The sequence below is a fragment of the Anastrepha ludens genome, chromosome 3 (genome assembly GCF_028408465.1).
Source record: "Anastrepha ludens isolate Willacy chromosome 3, idAnaLude1.1, whole genome shotgun sequence".
Taxonomy (NCBI): domain Eukaryota; kingdom Metazoa; phylum Arthropoda; class Insecta; order Diptera; family Tephritidae; genus Anastrepha; species Anastrepha ludens.
The window spans coordinates 62,026,879-62,050,661 of NC_071499.1; the positions used below are offsets into that span (position 1 = coordinate 62,026,879).

Here is a 23,783-nt window from a genome sequence, read left to right on the forward strand (position 1 = left end):
GACGCTTCGCCATCTATGACCACAGTTAGATAATGGTTCAACGAATTTTAACGTAGGCGAACATTCATTTTTGATGTGAAGCGACCAGAACGCCCGGCAGACGAGGAAATCATTAAAAAAGTCCAAGACAGGATTCTCGCTGATTGACGAACGAAAGTGCCCGAAGTAACAAAGGCCATAGCTGTGTCGACCGGAACGGCAATTAATATTTTACGATGGCGATTGCTCACAAGCAACAACAAGCGGATGCGGTTGTTAACTTCGAAGCAGTGTTTGGAGCAATTTAAGCGAAATCCGAAGAAATTTTTGCGTCGAGATGTCACCGTTGATGAAGCCTGGATTCATAACTCTCCCAGTGAATCTGCTCCAAAGAAGGCGAGGACAGTCCGAAAAGGTCATGGCGATGATTTTTTGGGACGCTGACGGCATTATCCTCATGGAGTTTTTAGAGAAAGGAAGATCCCTGGACAATACTACACTGAGTTTTTGGACCGTTTTTACAAAAAATTGAAAGCGATACGGTCACATTTGGTGAAAAAGCAGGTGTTGTTTCACCACGATAACGCAGCAGCACATTCATCCGGAGTTATCGCCGCCAACCTGCATTACTGCACGACTCATTCTTGTTCCCTAAGATGAATAAATGCCTCACGGAGATAAAATTTAGTTCAAACGAGGAAGTCCTGCCCGAGACACAGGCGTATTTTGGAGAGTTCGACAAATCCTATTTTATGGAGGGGTTAAAAATGACCGGAGCGTTCGGAGAAGTGTATCTTTCTAAAAGGTGACTATGTTGAAAAATTTTGAACCAATGGTGTTTTCATTTCTAACACGGTTACCTATTGAACCCCCCTCGCATGTTGATGGCACACATGTCATTTGCATTTGTCAGCTCACTTTATAAGATGCCTTTAACTCCATACTCAAACTTTTCTGTAAGCCTTGACTTAGTCTTAGAATAGGTAAGGCCTTTTAGGATGGTTCCATATGTAGAAGTCCACGCAAGTGGGGAAAGTTACTGATCGTCATTCACTTGGGAGTGGCCAGGACTATTCTTCTGCGTATAGTTCAAGCAGCTCACAACGTCCGGGATCAGCCCACGTACCTTCTGGGTAGCTTCCGAGCACCCGTTCGGGAGTGAGCTAGGAGAAGAAGAAGGCCTTTTAATTGATGAAAAGATATTTGTATAATTGGTCAAGTTCAAGATTCCCAATCGTGTCTCAATCCTTACAATTACCTTGCCTTATCCGACCGTTAGTTGCCCTCGATACAAGTGTATGGACTTCCATTGAGTGAAGCCAAAACAAAGCACACAAAACACAGAAAGTTCTGCAAAAGCGTTTAAAAGTTATAGTTATCATGAATTGGACACCAGAATCATGCAGTTTAATGCACTTGGTTTATTTTCTATGAGGTTTTTACAACGGGAGGACTTGAGTAGTCAATAATCCAAGAACGAGTATTTAACTGAAATACAAAATGTGTAGTAACCAGTAGTTAAGCCGACAACTTTTACAAATTTCGTCTATCGTAATCGAGTATCGGTGCTATGATCAAATCTAAAAATTTTATCAAAGAGACTGATCTCACTAGGCTCTATACATATATTAGATATTTATCGAATACACATCCTCCATGTCTAAGCTCTTCATAAATAAACAAATAAATAATTGGAGCATACACTTCTGTTAGGTGTTTGGTCGAGCTCCTCCTCCAATTTGTGGTGTTCGTCTTGATGTTTTCCCGCAAATGGAGGGACCTGCAGTTTTAAGCCGACTCCGAACGGCAGATATTTTTTAAATGTGAGGAGCTTTTTCATGGCAGAAATACACTCGGTGCCGAGGGTCGTTCGCTCTAAAAACATTTTTTTCTCTCATTTTGCCTTTTCATTCACGGAGATTGGAACCTACGCACTCCCGAACCAAACCAATATCATATCTTTATGACAATGAAAATAACAGTGCTTTTCAAATAAATACTTAGTTTTAGTTTCTCGAGGGAACTCCCGGTGGTGACATTCCTTATCTTGTTTGCTTTATCACAAACCAATGGTACTCTATTAGTCGTGGCGAGTCAAACGAATATAATTAAATACAACAAATAAATATAGTTAATTTATTACTTAGCATAAAATATAGAAGATAAAGTATTTTTGTGTTATTTATCAAATCTGCCGAGGAATGTGTTTAGAAAATCCCCTACATGGGTCGCTTTGAAACTTGTATACTAAAGATTTACTGAAACTGAAAGCGTTTGCAATTTTGAAATGTGCTATCGAGTCGTCCAAGGCGTTGGGTGCCAGAATCGCAGAACTTCATTGAGCAATTTTTTATGAATTAGATTTTTAGCCTCATGTTTTACAAAGTTCAAAGCATCTTTTGGGTCTATAAAAAATTGGGATTTTGAAAATTCTATAGTGGCGTTACGTTTTAGTCTGCAATCAAGTTGTACAAACGAGTCACAACAGCAGGGTAATCCCTGAAACCGCGTCTGATTCGTGAGTACATTTTCACTTTGATTGGTATGAATGATGGGGTAAATGTTGGAAAAGTAGCTGAAAAGTACAAATTTTCACATGTATGTGTATACATATACACTTTGTCAAAAAAGTACCGGAAATTTGTCAATCGAACACAACAAATTTATTATTCACTCAAATTTATTCCATCGCCTTCAAAGCAGGTCCCCTTCGAGAAAAAAAAATTAAATATTGCTAACGAATAATCCAACAGAGACAAGAGCGGTTTTCCATTAAAAGCCACAATGAGGATACACTGAAGGCTAGGCAAATGGTTAGAGGCGCGCAATTTCATTCAGATTACATTGGGAAAAGTCGTTAATGAGGTAGCTAATGGACACGATACATAGGCTGTGATCTCAAAACTGATGGAATCTGAGCCTTTCTTGGTGGTGGTAGGCACAAATAGCATTAAAAAAAGAGTACAGAAGAGGAGAACTGCGCTAAGTAAAGTTCTTATTGGGAGAGTATAATAATCTTAAAATGAACAATGCAAAGCCCTAATTGGGAGAGAATTGTAATCTTAAGTTAGGTTAGGATAAATGGCTGCCCTTGCGAGGGGTCCACTTAGACAAATATTCAAAACTCGTCCGTTGTGATACCATACAGGGGGAAAGGAGAAGCAAAAGAACCAGGCAGGTGGAAAAAAGAATAAGAGGCCTTGGATTAGAGGATCTCGACCAACAGTGTCTATTTACGTTCGTATTAACCGCTTCGAGCTACTGATGGGTTTCCCCAGGTGTGTGATATTTAAATCCGTAACATCAGCAGGTGTAGCGAGAAAGTCAGAGCCCAGATATATAAATCTTTGCCCGACGAGGTCAGGACAGCTGAGAAGAAGTTGCTGAGATGATTTCCTCCTGATCGTCCTCCTGACACCTTCTGCTGAAAGAACTTGCATCAATCCCAAGTCTCACCGCATCGACACCTAACGGAAAATGCCCGGTAAGAATACTTACCAAATTCGAGAGCTGTGGCTTTGTTAGCTTTAGAAGTTCCCTCGAGCGCCCCCGATCTACCCGTGGTCAGAAAGATCTCGCGACTTTGCACGTTTGCGCACTAGCCCTATTATAATCTTACAACGAACAACGAATGACTCTCTCTAAGAACAAATTGTGAGTAGATACTCACAGCCATTCTCATTGGCCACTGCAATCTGCGAAGTCATCTGCACAAGCTCCGGATTTGGTCTAACAACTCTTGATGACTCTGTGACTCGTCTCCATAAGCATCATCACACTTGCTCCTCAAATGTAATGCCATATCGAGAGGAAGAAGTAAACAAAGTGCGGCTGGAAGAGAGGCATATACGCGCAACTCAGCCTAGTATCATCTTAAATTTCTTAAAAGCGCCGGATGAGCTACTGTGAATAGCAGAAGGCATAATGTCCTTAAGGGGATTGCATGCCCATCTAACGAGTAATCCAATTAGCAATATATTTTTTAAACCCATTTCCCTTTTAAGTATTTTATTGACTGAAAGTAGATGGATTGAAGTGGTAATATGACTTTTGGAACGAGAAAAGAGTGAGCCTGTGATTCAGCTGGGTATGATAGTTTTTCAATTCTCTACTACCACCAACTGACACCACATCGAATACTTTCAAAGCCGGAGCGTTTGTATTTATTCGGACGACATGCCCCAGCCCACGAAGCCGCTTTATCCGCTGCCTTATCACTTCCAGATAATATTCCTCGTTTCCCTGAAGGCGCATTCATTAAAGGTGGTGGCAACAACAAAATGCGTTTTGTACATTGGAAAACAACAGTGCGTTTTGTACTACAAAAGAAAGTAGAAAATAAAAAGAAAAAGACGAACTATGTTGCATAGCCGATGTAAAGTTGGAGCTAAAATCATGCGACTTTTCCTCATTTTATTCTGAGATCCGAATGTACACGACTTGGACTTTGCATGATATAGACAAATCAGTTGGTCTACCGGTACCACTTTTAATAAATTCGCTTTGGTTTCCCTATTTTTTTAGTCCTGCCATGAAAAAGCTCCTCATAAAAAAAAAAGCCGTTTGGGTGTACGCGCCAATTATATATCAAATAGTATATATAATCCCTTTAAGCTGGTTTTATAAATTAAAAATTCGCAGTACTTTTTTGACAGAATGTATATATGTATATGTATGTACATCAACAGCTCTGCAATAAAAAAAAACACCAATTAGTCAACTTTAGGAAATATCGCCTACAAAAATAATATAAGAAAGAATACAACATCAACAAATTCTTAAATGCTTCGGTAGCTTAGTTTTCCCAGCTGGCCATTCAGGTGAGCAAAATTCCTTGCCTTTATGCTCTCTCACATGAGTTGAACAATCGTTATCTTATCACAATTGGTAGCAGACTTTATCAGAATTTATCATGGCAAAAACAAAAGGTTGGGCACAGAAAAAAGCATCAACACGGACCGTGCCCAGTGTGAGCAATTTGCAACTCAGTGCGCGGCGTCACACGAAGGAAGGTAATTGGAGGCAATGTTACAGAGTATAACGTGGTCAATGTAAGTGGGCGTGAAATTTGAACGATTGAGCAGAAAGCTGCAGTGGGCAATGCATTGAAATTCCTAAATTGTTTGTGAAAAATTTGTTTACTGATCACTGACCTTGTGGAGGCAAAACTTTGGAAATGGCGCGGAAATTGTCAAATTTGTGGGAGAATTTCGTAAATCAATTCTTTTTGTATGTGCCGACTTTTGTAGGTATGTGGAATGTAATAAAAGGCAAAAAAAAAGCAAAATAAAAAATGTTATTTAAAAATTAAAAAAAAAAATGTTTAAAGAAGTTCAAAAAATAATAAGAAAACACAAAATACAAACTAAATAAAAACCATTTAGTTAAGTGCATTAAAAATTAAATAAAAATTCCAACTGCATTCTTCTAGTGTGCTTAACCTTCTTGCCATGCGGCCTCTTGTTCGGCTACACAATTTGCTCACTGATCGCCGAGCGCACAGTGAATGCGGGGCTCATCGAATATGGCCCAATGATATTTGGTGGTTGCAGCGGTTTCGTTATTGCCATGATCATGTTTTTGGTGAAAATCTTCAAGGGGCGCATCATTTTTTGGCACATCCCGCTTCTATTGACTGCTGGTGTTAGTAATTTATTAGCCAGTTGTTTCTACTTTGCCAACGGCATGGGTAAGTACTCGTATGTAGCGACACCTCTAACACCTCCTTGTTGTTACTCGTAAATGATAGCAAATAGTAAATTAAGTAAATAAAAATATTCAATATAGGCGTTTCAGGGTCAAAGGTTTGGTATATTGCTTTTTACGAATATCCACCTGAGCGCCATTAAATAAATTTCTAAGTATCTAATTTATCACTATTCAACTATTCATCGTTTCGATTGTACTCTAATAAATTTACTTACATACACACATACATGTATGTGTGTCTGTATATCATTGACGTTGGGTTAATAATCTTTTCTTATCTGCGCAGCTGGTATTAATTGATTTGGCAAACAATTTACGCTTTTTCCGTGGTAAAGAACTTTAAAAGAATTAGCGCATTCTGTATGTTGCGTGTGTATGGGTGTGTATACAATGAATCACTCTAGCGTGGATAAATACAGGGTGCGTTTTATGTTATAGATCCACTTTTTTTTGTAAAAATTTTTAAATGCAATGCAATATTTTAATTTATTTAATACCCACTGTGCACCCGGGCTCAATTTGTAAAAAAATTTAAATTTATATATGTATTAGGCCGGGTCGATTTGTGGGGAGGCAAAAAACTCGTCCATTGCTCTGTGAAAATCATATTCTAGGGATCAAAAAAAGAAACTTTGCCGAAGGAACCATACCTCTAAAACGAATTCTGATGTCCCCCAATTTGGGTCGAACTTTTTAGTTTCTTTTCTCATGTAAAGGCCAAAAATGGTGATATTTTGAAATGATTGTATGGGGAGCCCCCCAGGAGAGTTCCAGGGGGTGTGCCACTGGCCTGGGTGGGTCGGCCGTGTTAGTGGGGATCGGTCATAAATTTGGACTCGATTGGAGCACTCTAAATGGGTCAAAGTGGGATTTTTCGTTCGACCCAAATTGGGGGACATCAGAATTCGTTTTAGAGGTATGGTTCCTTCGGCAAAGGTTCTTATTTTGATCCCTATAATACGATTTTCACAGAGCAATGAGCGATTTTTAAATCGACCCGCCCTTATATGTATATATATTTTTTTGAGTTAAATAAAGTTATTATTTTTTTATTTTTTTGGAGCTTAAAAAAACTAGCATCACTAGCTTACGTACCATATATAAGCTGGCGCAAAATTAACCATCCAATTTTGTTTGTCAATAACTTTTTAACTAAATAAAGAAAAATATTTTGCGTGAGGGAAATAGTTATTTGACCTTTATGCGCTCAATTACTAGTGTTTTTGTATACTGCAGCTGTATTGCTTAGAAGTGTCAAAAGTGATTGGCGTACGACACCATTTGCAAAAATTATAAATCTTGCGATTATTAAAAATGTTCCAAAATAACAATCGAAATCATAACTAAAAACTTAGTCTACCTATTAAAGATTTCCTCAAATCACGGTTTTTTGCAAGATATTTTATTGAGCTAAATGATTTATTGGCCTCCTTATTAACACACCTCCGACAAGTCAATTTAGGCCAGCCCCTATCTCCGGTACCTTGAGAGTTCCACAGTAAACCTAAGTGAGCATTTCGTCTGGATTCTTTTTCAGTGTGTGTCCAATCCATTTGTGTTTTCTACGCATGATCTCCTTTTCAATTGGCTTTGGCTTGTCAATTGCCATAGTCGTTGGTGAGAGATGGTTCGCGACCACCAGATGCCGATAATACGACGCAAACATCTATTTACAAAAGACTGTAGTTTTTCGGTCGAGTTTGGTTTTAAATGCCAGGTTTCATTACCGATTTTACGCAGGCATCAAATATTAAAAAATTTCGTTATTCTTTTAAGCGCTTTATTCGACCAGACACTGAATGGTCGATGCTGTACCACCGTCAGGGGTAAGGATGTTGCCAAGATACACAAGTTCTTTTATATCTTCTACTATTTCTCCATCTAACTCGAATTGTGTCTTGTTGCTTATGTTGATTCGCAAAGACTTGGTCTTATTTGTGTTAACTTTATAGCTAAATTTTAAATTTTGACATGTTTGAAGGCCTTTCTTGCATTTCGCTAAAGGAATTACTAACTACATGGCAGCCACCGTAGCCGAATGCGTTGGTGCGTGACTACCATTCGGAATTCACAGAGAGAACGTCGGTTCGATTCTTGGTGAAACACCAAAATTAAGAAAAAGATTTTTCTAATAGCAGTCGCCCCTTGGCAGGCAATGGCAAACCTCCGAGTGTATTTCTGCTATAAAAAAGCTTCTCATAAAAATATCTGCCGTTCGGAGTCTGCTTGAAACTGTAGGTCCCTCCATTTGTGGAACAACATCAAGACGCACACCACAAATAGGAGGAGGAGCTCGGCCGAACACCCAAAAAGGGTGTACGCGCCAATTATATATATATATATATATATTACTAACAAAAACGACGTCCCCTTATCACCTTGTCCCCTTGTTCTTGATTTATCTTTTAGTTTACGCCACTTCTGTTGTACGTTTCCAGATCATGTCTAGGGCAGTTATGAAAAGTATGGGGAAGAGCGCGAAACCCTGTTTCACGACAAATACCGTGGGAAAGCACAATTAATTCATCGTGAATATTTTTGATGATGTTGATTATTTTATCGGAAACACCTCTTGCGGACAGATCTGACCGGATTATGTCACGTCTTAAAGCATCAAATGCTTTTGCAAAATCGATAAAAGCCAAATAAAGAGGCGAATTGAACTCAGCAGATTGCTCTATAAAGATCCTAACGATGTGAATATTTTCGATGCAATAGAGGTTCAGGTCCAAAACCAATTTGATTAAGTCCCATAAGCTTGTCTAGTGGAGTTGGTATTCGTCCTAACATAATTTGAGTCAATATTTTTGAAATTGTCGTAAAGTTTTGTGAAAATTGGCTTGAATATAATAAAAAGTAAACGGAAAAATGTTAGGAAAAAAATGCATTATTTCAAGGTTGAAAATTTAGTTACAGGATTTTAAAACTTTTATCTTTTTGGTTCTTTTTAACTTTTTTATAATTTTTTTTTTAATTTTTTAAGATAAGATATACTTAAAAAAAAAACCCCTATTTCTAAAATTTTTTAATGTTTTCTTTTGGTGTATTTGAGAGATTTTTTTTATTAATAGGCGAGACTATTCTTAGTAATCCCAGAAAGTTTCAAATTGAGATTCCTATAACTTTTCGGACTATATTTAAATAATTACAGTGATGTCGTTACCCAGTTGCAAGAAAAGACACCGTTAACTACTTTTCCATAGTTCTCTATGCATATTTCAATAAAACTCGAAAAAATTTAAATTCATCTATCAAACTTTTTGGTATTAGTAAGCTTAGTTTCCGCTGGTAATGAAAAAAGAAAAAAATACGAACAGAAAAAATGTTTTCCCAGAAATATTGAACAAAATCATTTTTTCCAACAAAAAATGGAAATATTAAATTAAAAAAAAAAAGATTTTTTTTTATTATATTTTATTCTTAAATAACACTTTATGCACTTTACTTTTAATTATATTTAAGCCTACAAACCTACCAAAAAAAATGTTGTTCAAGATTTTGGGATTTTTTTTTTTGTGTTTTGTAAAAATTTGTTTTTTCTAATTATATTTTATTGTTTTTGTTAAACATTTTCGGGAAAACTTTTTTTATAAAACAAATTTAAATTTAATACAAATTATTGATCTGCGAATTGATATTCCGCGCCAGTTCTCACACTTTTTGCGGGCGCCTTTCTTTGGAATCTTGATAATAATTGCTTATTTTCATTCATTGGGTATTTCTTCAGCTTTCCAAATTTGCTGGAACAATGGCAGCAGCAACTGACCAAATGCTTCGGCATCAACCTTGAAAAAGTCAGCAGGGATACCCTCGTTGACATTAGCCTTGTCAGCGTTTGAATAGCCGTTGTTATCTCTGAAAGATATGGCGGATCCATACCTATATATCTGTTAGGACTGCGTCGCGTTCTAATTTCAAACATCTCTGCGCTTTCATCGTGGACAGTATGCAGTGTATTTTGAAAATGTTTGATTAATTTTGCGCTATCTTGTATGCTTGCACTAACATACGTAATATATGCGATTTGTTGCTATAATACTGCCCACCAGGCTTTTTGCCAGAACGACCACTCAATAATTCTGAATGCACATCATGAGTAGACCATTTCAGCTTTTTTTTACAGTAGGCCATAGATTTCAAATTTTGGTCCTAGAAACCTTTCCATTACGCGTAAGAAGACACATTTTTGTACTAGAGCGAGAAATACTACACACAATCGAAAGCAATGGCTTAACGCTTAACAACTGACGATCACTGTACTTCTTCTGTAGCAGCTATAGTTTGTTTTTTATTTTTAAATCCATGCCTCCTATATGGCTACAGAAAAGAGATTTCCAAACCTCAATCCAACCACTCTTAGCGATTGTCAGTGGATTGGGTTAATTGCAATCGCATAATAGGATATAGTTCAAAAAGTAGTACTTTTGGGGATCACCCTGTATGTAGATAATTGAATTTTATGCGCTATTCACTATTCAAGGTGTTCCCCTTGTCCTGCAGGTGGAGGCCCTAAACTTTTAATCCACTTTTGAACGGGCGATAAATTATTAGGAATTTTTTCATTACTGTTGTTTCCATTCCCGATAAGCTCCTAGACCATTTTTCCCGGCACGGAGTATAAACATCAATAAACAAATCAAAGCTTAAATATAGAAATAAACATACACATATACGACCAATGTGCGGCGCAGATATTCGTAAACAACCTAGTAGCTTTTTCAAGAGACTTGATAAATACTACGTTGTTCAATAAATTTTGCGGTTCGATAAGAAAAACACAATTTTATGGTTCCAAATACACTTCATTATTCAGTATAGTCTCCCTCAACATCAATACACTTGTTCCAACGGAATTCCAATTCATGAATTCCTTTCCTGAAGTGAGAATTTGGAAGGGCTGCAAAGTACGCTTCCACAGCTGTTTTGATCGCATCATTTGATGAAAAACGCTTTCCACGCATGCATTTTTTTAGATTTGGAAACAGGTAGAAGTCGCCAGGGGCCACATCTAGTGAATACGGCTGATGCTCTAACAATTTGAACTTTAATTCATGGATTTTAGCCATTGTGAAAATGCTCTTGTGACACGACACGGTGCATTGTCCTGAAATTATTTTTCAAACTCAGCCTTTTTCCATGAATTTTTTCCTTCAGTTGGTCTAACAGGTTACAATATCATTCAGAAATTGTCGTTTTACCAGTTTGCAAGTAATCCACAAACAAAATTTCTTTCGCATCCCAAAAAGTTGATGCTAACACTTTCTTGGCCGATTTCTGGACACGAACTCGAACTCGAAGAACCAGGTTCACACCACTCTTTAGCCTCTTGTTTTCATTTAGAAAGATGGTGATAGACCCAAGTCTCATCCATAGTGATGAACCGACGCACAAAATCCACTTTGTCCTTTCGAAAACGCTCTAAATGTTGCTGAGAATTCGAATATGTTTTCATTCCATTGTTAGCGAGTACGTCACCCATTGTGCCTAGAAACTCAATAGATGGGTTTTCTAGGGTTTCTACTAAACCAATTCCAGTCAATCGACGATTGACCAATACGATATCCTAAATTTTTTCTACGATTTCTGATGTTGTTGCTGTTTTTGGACGCCCTTGTCATGGATTGTCTTCATGGCTTGTACGACCACGTCTTAGTTCAGCAATCCATCTTTCTACTGTACTAATTGATGGCGAAAAGTCCAATCTTTCATAAATTTCGTTCAGAAAAACCCAAAAAAAACTCAATCGTCGAGCTTCTTTTCGAATCCAGCTTTGCGCAAATGATTTAAAACTGCTTTATGTTTTAGCTTCTAGGCGATGCTACGACTACTACATAACATGCCGGACAACTTTGATTATTTATTTTTATTTTTTGCGCTCGATGTTGAAAATTTTCTTCCATACTTCCATATATATCCCCTTAAATAAGTCTTCGGTAAAAACGCTACGAAATTATTCCCTAACATAATATTTAGTTGCAGTTGAGTTGTTAGATAGACCTTCAGTTCTTATACTTATAAATATTTAAACCATGGGTAGGCGCGTACGTCATTTTTGGTATATCGGACAAGATAGAGTTTAACCCGCTGCAATGTCTTTTTCATAATCGTACCAGCGTTACGCGCGCCTTACGAAGCAACTCGCATATTTCACTAAGCTCCTGTTTAGATCGATCGCTGAACTCCACCATAAAATACTCTGTATAGCACAGTTTTATTTATGCTCATCAGTTGTTCAATTTCAGCCATATCAGTTTGAGCAAAAAAAAATTTACTGGCTCGTAGCTTTTTATTGAAATTAGATAGCAATAATCCTCTTTATCTACGCTTTTACATGCACATAGGCACATATGTACATTCATATTTTCACATATGAACATAGATATTTACCTCCTGGTTTTTTGATATCTTTTCAGATACTGCCGGCGCATTCATCTCATACCTCGCGTACAGTTTAAATTACATAGCTGGCTTGAGTTTCTTGCACACCACACTTCATAAGCGCAGCCGTTCTATAATGCTGACGCTTGCATTTTCCATCTTTCTGCTTGGCGCTGCGTTGGCCGTCAGCCTTATCGGCACCAGCTACACGCAATCGGACGATAATGTCGATGTAACAACTGCCAAAGTACCGGATGGGCTTTATGTACCTTTTGCTGGTGTCTACCTTGCGATTTCCATTGTGATTTTAGCTGTGCTAATAGGATTGAAGGTGATGGACTATTTGGGCATCGTTGATTGTCAAAATATTTTGGATAACGAATTTCGTATCGCGAATTCGAATGGCAGCATTTTTGACAAACGCAAGGACATCATTAAACGTGTCAAGTTTCTTTATGTTACCAAGAATCAACAGTGGAATGTCACATTGGTGGTGCTCTTCACCGAAGCTATACAGTATGCGCTCTTTGTGTACTTTATTTTTTGGTTTGTATTGAATCCAGCGATACGCCTGACTGCCGTGGACAATGTGGATGCAATGCTGTGGGTAGTTTTCGCCGGTTCAGCTGTGTGCGTTCTGATTGTGGTGTTCTTCAGTGTGAAAGTCACATTTGTAGCCAATGAGATTTGCCTTATTATACTCTGTATTTTGAGTATGATCATTTGCAGTTCAGTGGATACGACAGTACCTTTGTGGTTTATACTATTCTTCTTCGGCATGTCATTTTCAAATTTACAAATTTCACTTGTGGAAGTTACACATTTCCGCTTTACTGAGTTGCTTTTCCTTGTGTCTTATTTGGCCAAATTGATTAGCACCTGTGTGGTGTATTACTATTTTGTGTCAAATTCTAAAAATTCCTTTTTCTACGCAACAGACGAAAGTACAATTATGGCGCAGGGATTTGTGTACCTCATAATCACAGCGCTGGTTGCGCTCGTGGTGGGCGTAAAAGTGCCGCGTACACATTGCATGACACTCTTCGAAATACAATACGATTTACTAGGCATAATCTTTAAGCAACATGAGATTGAGCAACTGGATGTGACGTGCCTGCAGGATGGATCTATTCCAACGATAAGTGCGCATGCCCACTATTGAGTTCAGTAAATAATAAGCGTTCAAATATATTTTGACATGAATTTATACTTAGTTTTGTTAAGTCTATTTAATTATGGAAATAAATCATATTTTTTAAATAAATAAATGCTAGTTGAAGCTCCCCGTTGGACCCCTTTTTTGAAAACTTCGGTAGGGCACTCGGGTCTGGCCTTTTTTCGTCCTGTTCGAGGGTCCTTTTTAAAAGGTTATATACGTAAATCGATCGCGCCCGCCGTAGCCGAATGGGTTGGTGCGTGATCACTATTCGGAACTCAGAGAGAACGTAGGTTCGAATCTCGGTGAAACCAAAATTAATAAAAACATTTTTCTAATAGCGGTCGCCCCTCGGCAGGCAATGGCAAACCTCCGAATGTATTTCTGCCATGAAAAAAGCTCCTCATAAAAATATCTGCCACTCGGAGTCGGCTTAAAACTGTAGGTCCCTCCGTTTGTGGAACAACATCACGGCGCACACCACAAATAGGAGGAGGAGCTCGGCCAAACACCCAAAAAGGTGTACGCGCCAATTATATATATATATATATATATACGTAAATCGATAGAAAATTAAATTTTAGTCAGCTGCCTGGAAGCTCAAGTCGTCAGCCATAATAGAAATATTTTAAATTCACGTCCAAAGTCGAACAAGTCTGGCAAGACCAGGGTGCCTAACGAAGGGTGAAATGAAGCTAACTGACTATTCTATAGCGGCTAGCTTTTGCGCGTTATATGGAATATTTTGACAGGTGTCGTGCGATCCCAGTAAAAATTGCACCTATCCAAAGGTATCACCTCCCTCTCGGCATATTGAAAGTGCAATGAAACTGAAAATAATAAGGTTTAAAATAAAATAAAGTTGCAATGCTGTAAGAAAAAAACTAAAATGTTTACCTAGCATATTGAGAAACTTTTGCAGCGTGTGCTCATTTCTCACCGTTGCAGCAAGCAACATCTCGCACACATCTCTCTTCATCTTAAACACATAGTCAATGGCATATGTTAAGGAATCAAATACTGTGTCGTCATACACAACGTCTGCTGCTAATATTACATCCGTTTTGAATGCGCTTGGCCATTCCATTTGCTCGATACCACCCCATTCCAGCTCACACAAATTCAGCAATTTTTCGTTTATTACATAGCTACCATTGCTTGTTACTTTAGCTTCTGCGAAATTTCGGCGCACGTTCTCCTTCATTAGTTCAACGCATTCGCGGCTACCGTCGGTTAGTAATAAGTGTCGCACCTCACAACATTGTGCCAAAATCATTCCACATAAACCAGTGCCGGCGCCCAATTCAAGAATGCATTTTTCGCGCACTATATCGCTATTTTGCACTAGATAATCAGCTAATGCAATCGAAGCTTGCCAACTGCATAGTCCTGTTGTCCCCTCCGCCACAAAGCTTTTGGATTCACGTAGTGTGAGAGCGACGCTCAGTGCTGGCTGTAAGTAATGCTTGTAAGCATATTTCTCCGTTGCATCCTGCGCAACACGTAGCTGTACAGCACAGTAACTTTCATATACACTGTCATGCACTTCGTCATATCTTTTTTCCAATTGCTGCAGCAGCTGTTTGAGGAAATTCAGTTGATAGCCGATTTTAATTGGATATTTTTGATTAAGAGGATGCAAAAATGTATGCTCTATCAGCTGTTGTTGCTGCTCCCAGGTAAGGTCCAGTGGTATAGCCTAAAATGCGAGGATTGAATACTGAACAATTTCCAAGATAGTATACTGAGTACCTCCCAATCAATGCAGTGCAAGGGATGATAACAAAGAAACTGATATTTGAGCACATCGAGGAATCCTTGGTGGTCTTTCATTTTCGTGTTTCCTTTATAGTAAAGGAATTTTAAATTAACAAACTAATTGGAAGAGAAGTACACTCAAATGATACTTACTGAAGTTTATTGGTAAACAATTAACAGCTGTTTCAAAGACGCCAGATATGTTAAACTCACGTGTCTGCATGCAGTGTTGCTTTTGGAACTTAATAATGAAAGAAGTGTGAAATAGGCCCGAAGCGGTTAAGAGCAAGCAAGTACAAAACTTGTTACAATATTAAATGCATAAAGTTATGTAAAAATGATAACAGCAAAGAAATAAAATAAACGTTGCGTGTTCTCACTTAAAAGTATAAAGAAGAATGATGCATAAAATCGAATTTATACTTAGATATATTTAGTAAGTGAAATGAATGAAATGCATGAAAGCAAATTCTTCTTCTTCTTAATTGGCGCTATAACCGCTTACGCGATTTTGGCCGAGTTTAACAAAGCGCGCCAGTCGTTTCTTTCTCGTGCTAACCGGCGCCAGTTGGACACACCAAGTGAAGCCAAGTCCTTCTCCACCTGATCTTTCCAACGCAGAGGAGGCCGCCCTCTTCCTCTGCTACCACCAGCTGGTACCGCATCGAATACTTTCAAAGCCGGAGCGTTTGTATCCATTCGGACGACATGACCCAGCCAACGTAGCCGCTGGATCTTTATTCGCTGCGCTATGTCTATGTCGTCGTAAAGCTCATACAGCTCATCGTTCCATCGTCTGCGATATTCGCCGTTGCACACGTGCAAAGGTCCAAAAATCTTACGCAGAATCCTTCTCTCGAACACTCCAAGCGTCGCTTCATCGGATGTTGTCATCGTCCAAGCTTCTACGCCATACGTTAGGACGGGCATGATGAGAGTCTTGTTGAGTGTTAGTTTTGTTCGTCGAGAGAGGGCTTTACTGCTCAGCTGCCTACTTAGTCCAAAGTAGCACTTGTTGGCAAGAGAGATTCTACGTTGGATTTCAAGGCTGACATTGTTATCGGTGTTAATGCTGGTTCCTAAATAAACGAAGTCTTTTACAACCTCAAAATTATAACTGTCAACAGTGACGTGGGTGCCGATACGCGAGAGCGCCGACTGTTTGTTTGAAGACAGGAGGTACTTCGTTTTGTCCTCGTTCACCACCAGACCCATTCGCTTTGCCTCTTTATCCAGTTTGGAGAAGGCAGAACTAACAGCGCGGTTGTTAAGGCCGATGATGTCAATATCATCGGCATACGCCAGCAATTGTACGCTCTTATAAAAAATTGTGCCTAAGCGATTAAGTTCTGCGGTTCGCACGATGCTCTCCAACATCAGGTTAAAGAAGTCACACGACAGGGAGTCACCCTGTCTGAAACCTCGTTTGGTATCAAACGGCTCGGAGAGGTCCTTTCCAATTCTGACGGCGCTGCTGGTGTTGAGCAACGTCATCTTACATAGCCGTATTAGTTTTGCGGGGATACCAAATTCAGACATCGCGGCATACAGGTAACTCCTTTCCGTACTGTCGAATGCAGCTTTGAAGTCGACGAAAAGATGGTGTGTGTCGATTCTCCTTTCATGGGTCTTTTCCAAGATTTGGCGTATTGAGAATATTTGGTCGATGGTAGACTTTCCAGGTCTGAAGCCACACTGATAAGGTCCAATCAGTTGGTTGACGGTGGGCTTCAGCCTTTCACACAATACGCTCGCTAGAACCTTATAGGCGATATTTAGAAGACTAATCCCGCGGTAATTGGCACAAATTGCAGGATCGCCCTTCTTATGGATTGGGCAGAGCACACTTAAATTCCAATCGGCCGGCATGCTTTCATCCGACCATATTTTGCATAGGAGCTGATGCATGCACCTTACCAGCTCCTCGCCGCCATGCTTGAATAGCTCAGCCGGCAGTCCGTCGGCGCCCGCGGCTTTGTTGTTCTTTAGCCGCGTTATCGCTATTCTCACCTCGTCATGATCGGGTAGCGGAACGACAGTTCCGTCGTCAACGATTGGGGTATCGGGATCTTCACTTTCTCGGTGACATGCGCAGCTGTCACTGTTTAATAGGTTCGAGAAGTGTTCCCTCCATAATTTAAGATTGCTCTGTACGTCGGTCACCAGTTCGCCGTCTTTGTTCTTACAGGAAAACGCCCCGGTCTTAAAACCTTCTGTAAGCCGCCGAACTTTCTGGTAGAATTTTCGGGCGTTGTTCCTGTTGGCCAGCATCTCAAGCTCTTCGCACTCACGTATTTCGGCCTCTCGTTTCTTCTGTCGGATAATACGTCTCTCTTCCTTTTTCAGCTCTCTGTAGCGATCCCACATGGCTCGCGTTGCGCCCGATCGCAGCGTGGCTCTATAGGCGGCATCCTTTCTTTCTGCGGCAGCATGACATTCCTCGTCGTACCAATTGTTTTTTCGGGCTCGCCGGAATCCGATTTCTTCTTCGGCGGCGGTACGTAGAGAACGAGAAATGTTGCTCCATTGTTCGTGGATGCCGGTTTGTTGGGCAGTACTCTCTGAGAGCAGGAGTGAGAGTCGAGTGGCGAATCTTCTGGCTGTCTGTTGTGATTGCAGCTTTTCGAGGTCGAACATTCTTTGCGTAGGTAGATTAAAGCAAATTAGATATTCTTTATTTCTAAGCGCAAGTTTGACAAATTTTTAAGTGTTTGAAGTTTTAGAGAATTGAATAATTTTACCCGTTCAACATACATATTTTGTTAAGTGTAATTTAACTTCGTTTGTGTCAAAAAGTACTCTTTTGACGTAATGGAGTTTTGGCTAGTCGCTGTTTGTAGAGTGCCTTTAAAATTTAAAACAACTTGACTGTTCTGCGAATTTATATATGAATAAATTTAAGAGTGTAAACTGAAAATATCGTCCAAACTGTCATAAAGCATGCAAAATTTGATTAAAAATTCACAATATTAAGCATTTACAAATCCCAGAACTCTACAAGATGGGCGCCTATTTCCAAGTATGTAAAATTGTATTGTATAGGGGTTTTCAGTAAGAGCGCTCCAACTTTTGAACTTTTTTGAATAAAACACAAACGGTTTGACTTTTTTAACTAATTTTTTTTTATTATCGAATTTGAACATATACATTTAAGTATGAAATTCGATTTATTTTGCATGACCACCGCGTGCACGTTTTACGAAGTCCAATCGTTGAACCCAATTTTCGACCACTCTTTTGCATAAATCGGCCGAAATTCCAGCAATTTCGCGTTTAATATTGGCTCTGAGCTCACAAATCGTCGCCGGCTTGTTACTGTAGACCAATGACTTCACATAACCCCAAAACGGGACGGCTTGTTAAATGGACCGTAAAATGGCCGTAATGCTCTTAAAGTAGCAGCAACAGAACGATTATTTTCATAAAAAATTTGCACGATTTGCAATCGTTGCTCAAGTGTGTAGCGTTCCATGATGAAATGTATACTAATGAAGTTTACAAATGACAAGCGAAAAATAAAAAATATTGCGTCGTTCGCCCTCCCTATCGGAAAAAAGTTGAAGCGCACCTATTGAATAGCCCTATATAACATTCAAGTTGGCGGCCTGATAACCCTGACAATCCTTTTTCGCCATGTTTTTCAACAAATAAATTTCCCTTTTGTATTAAGTTCAACTAGACAGTTTTTTTCACGATCAGCATTAAACTGTTTAAGGTACTCAAAATTAAACGCTACTCTGACACCAGTTCATCTTACAACAAGGTCTCCAAGTTAAAACATGCAAATTTGCACAGCTAATTATCCCTTAACCTAAACCATATCATTAATTTCATTTTATATAAATGTACTACCCTAATCGGGAATGAGGAGCATCCGTCAGTTCAAGGCGAGCTATTAAAAGTGATATCAGTAGACCAGTTGCCACGCACGCCCAAGTCGAACTCATTTTTGCACGTTGTATACGAGGTATGTTCAAAAAATAAGGTGAATTTTCATTTTTCTTAAAAAATATTTATTTATTCAACGATTTCTATTTTATCTCCTTCAAAGTAGTCCCTCTTAGATATAATACACTTGTGCCAGCGTTTTTCCAATCATCATCAATGAATCATCGCAAAACGCCGTCCTTTTTTGGGTCTGTTCAATCTTGGGAAAACGAAAAAGTCGTTGGGGGGCCAAATCTGGTTAATACGGTGGCTGAGGCCCGATAACGGTGCATTATCATGATGCACAAGCCATACATTTTTTTCCACACTTCCAGGTGCTTTTTTCGTATTGTTTCACGTAAATGGCGCATAACTTCAAGACAGTACTCCGTATTTACCGCACGACCTAATTGTAAGAACTCCTGATGCAGTACCCCATGGTAATCGAAGAAAACTGTGAGCAAAACTTTGGCATTTCATCGAAATTGGAGTGTGTTTTTTTAGGTTTTGGCTCTCCTGGATTCTTCCATTGGGACGATTATTCTTTGGTTTCGATTTCATAACCATATACGCATGTTTTGACCCTATTAAGTATGTAAATCTGGATTATCGTTGACGTCATTCAACAATTCCTGAGCGATGCTCACGCGACGTTGTTTTTGGTAAAAGTTCAGCAATTTTGGACAGAACTTCGCTGACACACGCTTCATGCCCAAAATTTGCGAAGAGATTGTATGGCATGAGCCAACCGATATGCCGACATCCTCAGCAACTTCTCTAACTGTGATTCTCCATAAAAATTTTCTTCACTTTCTCTACATTTTCATCGGTGGTTGATGTGCTGGGGCGTCCAGAGCGAGCGTCGTCATTCGCATCTTCTCGACCTTCTGCGAAAACCTTGTACCACTTGTAAACATTTTATTGATCTCGTATTCCAAATTTTATGGTATGCAGTTGAATAAATCGCTGAAAGCCACAACGCCGTGAAATTTTGGTGTGAAGCTCTAGCTGAACATGCAACGCAATTGGAATTATAATTTTTTTGTATTGAGTTCTACCGATGTAAATTTTCTTTATAGTAGTTTGGAGAAAAAGATATCCATTATTTTCTCCGTAAATGGCTGTAGTGATCGATACCATAGATAACTAGATGTGAAACTTATTCATTTTGAGAGAGAGCGCGCCCATGAGGACGTTTCAAAACTTGGCAGCACTCACACATTATGGGATTTTGAACAGCTGATAGGCGAAATGGCAGACTGCCAGAAGAAACGCGCCAAAAATAACAGACGAAAACAGTTCGTTTTTGCTTAATGGAGAAATGACGTGTTGAAATGTTTATAATTATTTGTCTTAAAATTAATTCAATTGAAATGTAATAATTTGAATTTAAGTGAGTTTGTAGAATCCAAAGCTCGTTATATCCTTTTCGACTTCTACTTTTAATAAGTCTTATGTACATAATGTAATTTTATTGAAAACTGTGTGTTGGTTATGTAAATATGTATATACGTAAATATTTTATGGTTGAAAAGCGTAGGTAAGGCAACTGAATTTTTGTTTGAGATATTTTACAAAAATTAGAGGTAATCTACTTTAACTTATTCTGTTCGTTGTTTGAGAATTTTTTTTTGTTACCCAATTTCTGTGTTATATTAAAAAATCGCAATAAGTCATGTTTTTAATTATTACTTATGTTTTTCGGGCTCATAACTTTATTATTATTAAATTACTAATGTATATCAGTTTTAAATAATTTCATTTACATATAAATTTTTAAATTTTTGGCTTATTTGTGTACATATTTCATACGGATTGTGCTTATTTGTAGTATATGTAGGTGTTTACGAGTGATATAAGGCTATTGGGCAACCGCACACTAAATACTAACCTCAATGGTGGTGTGGAAACTAAAAATTCCAGACCTTTGGTTCAAAAATACCCAATTCATGTTTCTACCGGTGTGGCAATATTGGAAAATGTTATAAAAAATGCACATTTTTCAGCGCTCTCACGAGAAAAAGAGTTTCACATCTAGTCATCTATGGTATCGATACCATAATTGGGTAACAAAAAAAATTCTCAAACAACGAACAGAATAAGTTAAAGCAGATTACCTTTAATTTTTGTAAAATATCTCAAACAAAAATTCAGTTCCGTTACCTACTCTTTTCAACCATAGAATATTTACGTATATACAAATTTACATAAACCAACACACAGTTTTCAATAAAATGACACTATGTACATAAGACTAATTAAAAGTAGAAGTCGAAAAGGATATAACGAGCTTTGGATTCTACAAACTCACTTAAATTCAAATTATTACATTTCAATTGAATTAATTTTAAGACAAATAATTATAAACATTTCAACACGTCATTTCTCCATTAAGCAAAAACGAACTGTTTTCGTCTGTTATTTTTGGCGCGTTTCTTCTAGCAGTCCGCCATTTCGCCTATCAGCTGTTCAAAATCCCATAATGTGTGAGTGCTGCCAAGTTTTGAAACGTCCTCATGGGCGTGCTCTCTCTCAAAATGAATAAGTTTCACATCTAGTTATCTATGATCGATACTTACAACTATTTAAAGTTTATGCTCGTTTTCACGCTGACATTTCACATTTCCATTCAGTTATGAGCTACAGGGTGCTAACAAGGGAAGTCAACAAAAAGAAACTTCGGTTCATTTTTCTTTGATAAAGGCGAATATGCTAGCAAGGCGGCTTAAATTGTGAATGGTGTTTACGGTGCCGATACTGTAACAGTTAATTACGTGCAATTTTCCCTTAGGCCTTTTCATTCAGACATTTTTGATGTTAAAGAAAATGTCGATAAAATCATAGAAATAATCGAAGTTGACCGGCATGTTCGTAATCGTAGCATCGCCCAGGAGCTAAAGATCGGCCATAAAATAGTTTGAAACCATTTTCTCAAAAATTTTTACGCAAAATTAATGGATATCTTTTTCCTCAAACTAATATATTTCTTCAAGGGGAACCAAGATTATTTGCAAAACGAAATTTCGGCGGTGGCTAACTAATGGTAAGGGGTGCAGTTAAAGCTCAAGGAAAGTTAAGACCGCACTTTCCTTCCATCCGAATGAACTTCGAACAATACATTAATGTTTTCTGATCAAACTTCTTGCCAACTCTTGTGGTCCTCAGTGGTGCAAAATTGATTTTTCAACAGGATAACGCAGCTTGTCATGCGGACTTCAGAGTGGCTATAAGAACACAATGCGAGAGATATGGAGTGGCTTTCCCTTTATTCTGACCTAAAATTATGAAAAATGTTTAGAATTCGCTTAGAGTAAAAATTCGCTCGATGTAAAATGGAATTTTGACATTTTTACAGAGAAAAATATATTTACTACCATGTAATAATGGATTAAAAAGGATTAAATTTTAAGGGCCGATGTTGAATGTGAACCACACCTAAGCGTCAAGTTTTTTTCTGCATTTCATTTAACATTTTTCAATTTCAGACTAACTCAATTTGAACCATAGAAAGATACACAATTGAACAACGCGTTAAAGTTATTCAGGCTTATTATGAAAACGGGCCTTCAAATCAAAATGCATATCGCGCACTTCGTGAAGAAAATCATCTTCAGTGATGAGATACATTTTCACCTCAGTGGATTCGTCAATAAGCAGAATTGCCGCATTTGGGTGAATGATAATCAAAGGATAATTGCCGAAAAACCAATGCACCCACAAAGAGTGACTGTTTGGTGCGGTTTATGGGCCGGCGGCATCATTGGGTCGTATTTTTTCAAAATGAGGCCGGTCAGGCAGTTACTGTGAATAGTGTTCGCTATCGTGAAATGATAACGAATTTTTTATGGCCCGAATTGGAAGTTATGGATGTGCACGATATGTGGTTTCAACAGGACGGTGCCACTTGTCACACAGCTAACGAAACAATGGCTCGAACAATTACGCGAAAAATTTGATGGCCGAATAATCTCACGTCCCGGCGATGTCAATTGGCCGCCAAGATCATGTGATTTGACACTGTTGGACTTGGGGTTTTTTGAAAGAAAAGGTGTACGTCGATAAGCCAGCAACAATTCAAGAGCAAATGGATGAGATAATTCGGCACATTAACGGCAAAGAACCTCAATTATGCCTCAGCGTCATCGAAAATTTGGACCATCGGATGGAGGTGTGTAGCCATTTGGCGACCATTTGGCCGATATTTTGCTTTATACGTAATTGAGTCATACCAATATTATCACAATATAGAAAAATGACAATAATTTCCTAAAAAATTGTATTTTATTTAAAATCAACACCGGCCCTAGAAACTTAACCACCCTTTACAATTGCTTACCCATAATTTTTCTAAAAACTCTGATTGAAAAGTATGAAATTTATATGCATTTTTTTTCGAATTTGCACAAACTTTTAAATTTGGATTTATATGGTTTTTGTACTAGAATGAACTTTATTTTCATAAAAAAATGCTTAAAATTAAATAAGTCCCTGTGCAATAAATTACTTAATTCAAATATCCATGAGCGGATGTCTGGGAAATAGGCTCGTTCAGGTATTATTAGCCCGACTGGGGTTCTTTGTATTGGCGCACATAAATTTTGCAAGAGTGTGAATAATTAGTGTAGAAACTTTATTAAAAACTGATTTGGAGTGGCAAAAAACTGATTTGTTAATTTGTTTGTTCTTTCGTCAATCCAAGCACTATAATAATATCATTTGCGCTCACCTACGCACATACATACGTAGTTTTTTTTTTGCATAGGTACAACACCTTAGGCTTGGATATTTCCATTAAGAAATTTAATGTTTAGATTTTGTGTACGAATTGTAGTGTTTTTTTCTCTAAGCAATAAAAATACAGTTGTGGCTCATGTCA

General features: G+C 38.3%; 2 protein-coding genes across 2 annotated transcripts; one reads left to right on the top strand and one right to left on the bottom strand.

Annotated features, from left to right (window-relative positions):
• The first annotated feature begins 4,951 nt into the window (after positions 1-4,951).
• On the top strand, positions 4,952-13,345 carry LOC128858080 (uncharacterized). Its single transcript, XM_054094024.1, has 3 exons — positions 4,952-5,228; positions 5,411-5,668; positions 12,102-13,345. Exons 1-3 carry the CDS (start codon positions 5,156-5,158, stop codon positions 13,226-13,228), a joined length of 1,458 nt encoding a protein of 485 aa, XP_053949999.1. The 5' UTR covers positions 4,952-5,155; the 3' UTR covers positions 13,229-13,345.
• Positions 13,225-15,129, bottom strand: LOC128858081 (protein-lysine N-methyltransferase EEF2KMT). Its single transcript, XM_054094025.1, has 3 exons — positions 14,975-15,129; positions 14,120-14,921; positions 13,225-14,052 (listed from the first exon to the last, which is right to left on the bottom strand). The coding sequence occupies exons 1-3, from the start codon at positions 15,053-15,055 to the stop codon at positions 13,940-13,942; spliced, it is 996 nt and encodes a 331-aa protein (XP_053950000.1). The 5' UTR covers positions 15,056-15,129; the 3' UTR covers positions 13,225-13,939.
• Positions 15,130-23,783: the final 8,654 nt, after the last annotated feature.